General features: G+C 50.5%; 1 protein-coding gene across 2 annotated transcripts in view; it reads left to right on the top strand.

The window, feature by feature from the left end:
• The window catches only part of SORL1 (sortilin related receptor 1), a 42,932-nt gene that overhangs the window by 12,882 nt on the left and 26,130 nt on the right, over positions 1-3,920 (top strand). For both annotated transcript variants that reach the window (XM_014310883.2, XM_005430130.2), the window contains exons 16-19: positions 1,644-1,816; positions 1,992-2,123; positions 2,254-2,345; positions 3,369-3,615. In XM_014310883.2, coding sequence (XP_014166358.2) covers positions 1,644-1,816; positions 1,992-2,123; positions 2,254-2,345; positions 3,369-3,615 — 644 coding nt within the window. The remainder of the gene's footprint in view (positions 1-1,643; positions 1,817-1,991; positions 2,124-2,253; positions 2,346-3,368; positions 3,616-3,920) is intronic.

The raw sequence follows: 3,920 nt of genomic DNA, 5'->3' as shown, positions 1-3,920 counted from the left end.
GAGGAAAAATCCTAAGGAAAGGATTTTTCATAAAATATCATAGCTACAGGAAGGTCCCACTCTGAGACAGCCACCATGGGCAGCTGAACCATGGCCCTTTGGGGCCAGACCAGGGCAGACCTTCATCCCTCACACCTGTGCCTGCCAGAATTCACCCTCCCCAGCCTTACTTTCTCCTCTGGAACATACAAGGCACTGTAGCAGTCCCGTGCCCCTGTGCTGCCAGAGTTATTTGCATTCTGCTCATTAGAGCTTTAATTTAATCTGCCGTCACGAGCTGCGTGATCAGCATTGCTGCTTGCTGCAGCTCCAGAGCCTCAGGCAGGGCAGGGGCTCCTGGAAGGGCTGGGGAGCTGAGCAGAGCAGCCAGACCCACCAGCAGCAGGTTCTCCTGCCCTGCCCTAAAATTTTTCAGCGTGCAAAAGATATTCCAGGTGTGGAACAGCACGGGGAAGCATCCCCTGCGCTGGGACTCCTGCCAGCTCTGCACTCAGCTTTACTCCTGACACGTTATTCACCCCTCTGAGCCCTCTTGAGCTATTTGGAGAGCTGTGTTGGGCATGCTGAGAAGGGCCCTGCTGATTGCAAACTAAACCTGCTGTCCCCACGGGCTGGCCTTTGAAGTGCTGTGTTCCCAGAGATGGGCTGGGGATCCGTGCTGGCTCGCTCCATGGTAACACTTTCATGTACAGGATCTGTTTCATATCTCCCGATAATCTCATTAGGGATGCACAGCCAGAGTTACTTACTGACATTAGCTCTACTCATTAATAGCATTATTGGACTTGACTGGTGGTGGGATAATGGCCAGGAGACTTTGTCCTGGACCAGGATCCCATTACCTGGATTCGGCTCCATTGGGAAACAAAACCCACTCTGGGATATTTCCTGGGGCCAGTGTCCCTGAGGACTTGCAGAGTTGCATCACTCCCACTCTTTTTAATGTTGGGGATTTTTAAGGAAGAGGAGGTCTGTGACCGTGTTCACAGGGGTCCAAGGATGAGGGAAGAGACGAGGATCTGACTCCATGTTTCAGAAGGCTTGATTTATTATTTTAAGATATATATTGTATTAAAACTATACTAAAAGAATAGAAGAAAGGGTTTCATCAGAAGGCAAGCTACGAATAGAATAAAAAAGAATCAATAACAAAAGCTTGTGTCTCGGACTGAGTCCAAGCGAGCAGACTGTGATTGGCCATTAATTAGAAACAACCACATGAGACCAATCACAGATGCACCTGTTGCATTCCACAGCAGCAGATAACCGTTAGTTACATTTTGTTCCTGAGGCCTTTCAGCTTCTCAGGAGGAAAAATCCTAAGGAAAGGATTTTTCATAAAAGATGTCTGCGACAGAGATCAGTATTTTGTTTCTTACTGGCAGAACGAAAGGGGTCAGGGCAGGTTCTGTGCCTCCTCCTCCTCCTCCTCCTCCTCCTCCTCCTGGACCAGACAATGCCCACAGTGTGTACCCAGCCCCATGTGAGGCTATTACCACATTCCCATTAACCTAATCCCACTGAGACAAAAGCCCTTTGCCTCCCCGAAGTGCTAAACCAGGGCTGAAAAACACCTGCTATTTTCTTTCTTTTGCCCCTCAAGTAGCCAAAACCGGCCACTAAACAAGGCATTGTTGTTGCAGAGGAGAACGAGTTCATCCTCTACGCCACCCGATACTCCATCCACCGCTACGACCTGGCCTCGGGCGTCAGCGAGGAGCTGCCCCTGGCCGGGCTCAGGGGGGCTGTGGCTCTGGATTTTGACTACGAGCACAACTGCCTCTACTGGGCTGATGTCACTCTGGACATCATCCAGGTGAGCTGCGAGCAGGGAGGCATCACCCCCTTGCCACCCGGGTGTTGCATCCACACCCTGAAATGCAGATGTTTGTCCTGGTGCTCCTCCCCTCCGAGCTGGCTGTCCCGTGACCTTTCAGGCTTCAGGCAGTTCCTCGTCTTTTATTCTGATTATTTTTATTTTTTTCCCCCAGCGTCTCTGTCTCAACGGCAGCTCTGGGCAGGAAATAATCATAAGCACTGGGTTGGAAACAGTGGAAGCTTTGGCTTTTGAACCTCTCAGCCAGCTGCTCTACTGGGTCAACGCTGGGATTCCCAAAATCGAGGTACAGCTCTGCCCACCCGTGGCAGTGCATATTTTATTAAGGAGCAATTAATTACCTGCCACAGATTTTGTGTCACTTCAAGCAGTGCCAGTAGCAAACGCACCTGTCCTGGCTTTGGTTTTGGGTCTAGGTTGCCAATCCAGATGGAGACCTGAGACTGACTGTCCTCAACTCCTCGATACTGGAGCGACCCAGAGCCCTGGCTCTGGTTCCCCGAGATGGGTAAGAAAGGAAACAACACAAGTGTTTCCCTGCTATTCCCAAGGAAAACTGCTGCTCCTTCACCACTTCCTCCTCAGGGAGGACAGCCTGGCAAGGGGAAACTGGGGACAGGCACAGCCCAGTCCTGCCCTGTGGAGCCCACTGTCACCACTGCATCCCCAACTAAGGCACCAACTCCCTCAGAGCACAGATCACCAACTGTTAATTCCTTCCTGCCCATACATATCCATCGGTACATAACTTTTCCTGCCTGTAAAACTGGTCTGGTCAGTGGGGGAAGCTGCAGTGATGCGTGAGAAACTGAGCTGCGCTCGAATCCAAGAGCCCAATCCGAGTTACATCTTTTTGGGGTTTGGCCTCGGCTGCGAATGTAAGCTCTGACAAACCAAAGCAGTTCATGGCAAGGTAACCTGCAGCTGCACTCCCACTACAGAGCTTGCAGCTCAAAAGCCTCCGTGCTGCTCATAAATCTGCTGCTGGTGCTCATTAGAATTGCAGAGCTCCCTGTTCAAAGGCATGTCGGGCAAGAGGCGCAGAATGTGGAGCATTCCACCCTCTGCCTCTCCTAACCCCGATCCTTTTGATGAGCTGCTGTGACCGTGTTCACAGGGGTCTCAGGTTGATGGAAGAGACGAGGATCTGACTCCATGTTTCAGAAGGCTTGATTTATTATTTTATGATATATATTACATTAAAACTATACTAAAAGAATAGAAGAAAGGATTTCATCAGAAGGCTAGCTAAGAATAGAATAGGAAAGAATGATAACAAAGGTTTGTGGCCCGGACTCTCTGTCTGAGCCAGCTGGGCTGTGATTGGCCATTAATTAGAAACAACCACATGAGACCAATCACAGATGCACCTGTTGCATTCCACAGCAGCAGATAACCATTGTTTCCATTTTGTTCCTGAGGCCTCTCAGCTTCTCAGGAGGAAAAATCCTAAGGAAAGGATTTTTCATAAAACATGTCTGTGACAAGCTGCTCTGTGTGGATTTAGAGTAACCTCTGTGCCTGCTGCCAGGTTGATGTTCTGGACAGACTGGGGGGACTCCAGGGCTGGCATCTACAGGAGTGACATGGACGGGTCTCTGGCCGGGTGCATCGTCTCGGAGGGCGTGCGCTGGCCCAATGGCATTTCTGTGGATGACCACTGGATCTACTGGACTGAGGCCTACATGGACAGGATCGAGAGGGTGGATTTCAATGGCATGCAGAGATCTGTGATCCTGGACAGCCTCCCTCACCCCTATGCCATTGCGGTATTTAAGGTTTGTTCTCCTCGTTGTCATTTTTTCCGTAGCATGCAGGATCTGAGGTTGGTGCTGGAGGAGCACGGGGCACACTGAATTTGGAGGATAAGGATGTGATTTGGAGCACACTTTGTCTCTCTGTCTGCTTCCCTGAAACGTTCCCACAGATCCCTGAATTTGGAGGATAGGGATGTGGTATGGAGCAGGCATGACACTTTTGTCTCTCTGTCTGATTCCCTGAAACATTCCCACAAATCCCTGAAACCAGCAGGCAAGTGCAGCCCAATCCAGGACCAACATTCCCAAGCAGCTGCCCTGCAATG

This window comes from Geospiza fortis, unplaced genomic scaffold (assembly GCF_000277835.1).
Source record: "Geospiza fortis unplaced genomic scaffold, GeoFor_1.0 scaffold305, whole genome shotgun sequence".
Taxonomy (NCBI): Eukaryota; Metazoa; Chordata; class Aves; order Passeriformes; family Thraupidae; genus Geospiza; species Geospiza fortis.
The sequence above is the reverse complement of the archived record's forward strand: the minus strand, read 5'-3'. Positions and strand labels throughout refer to the sequence as shown.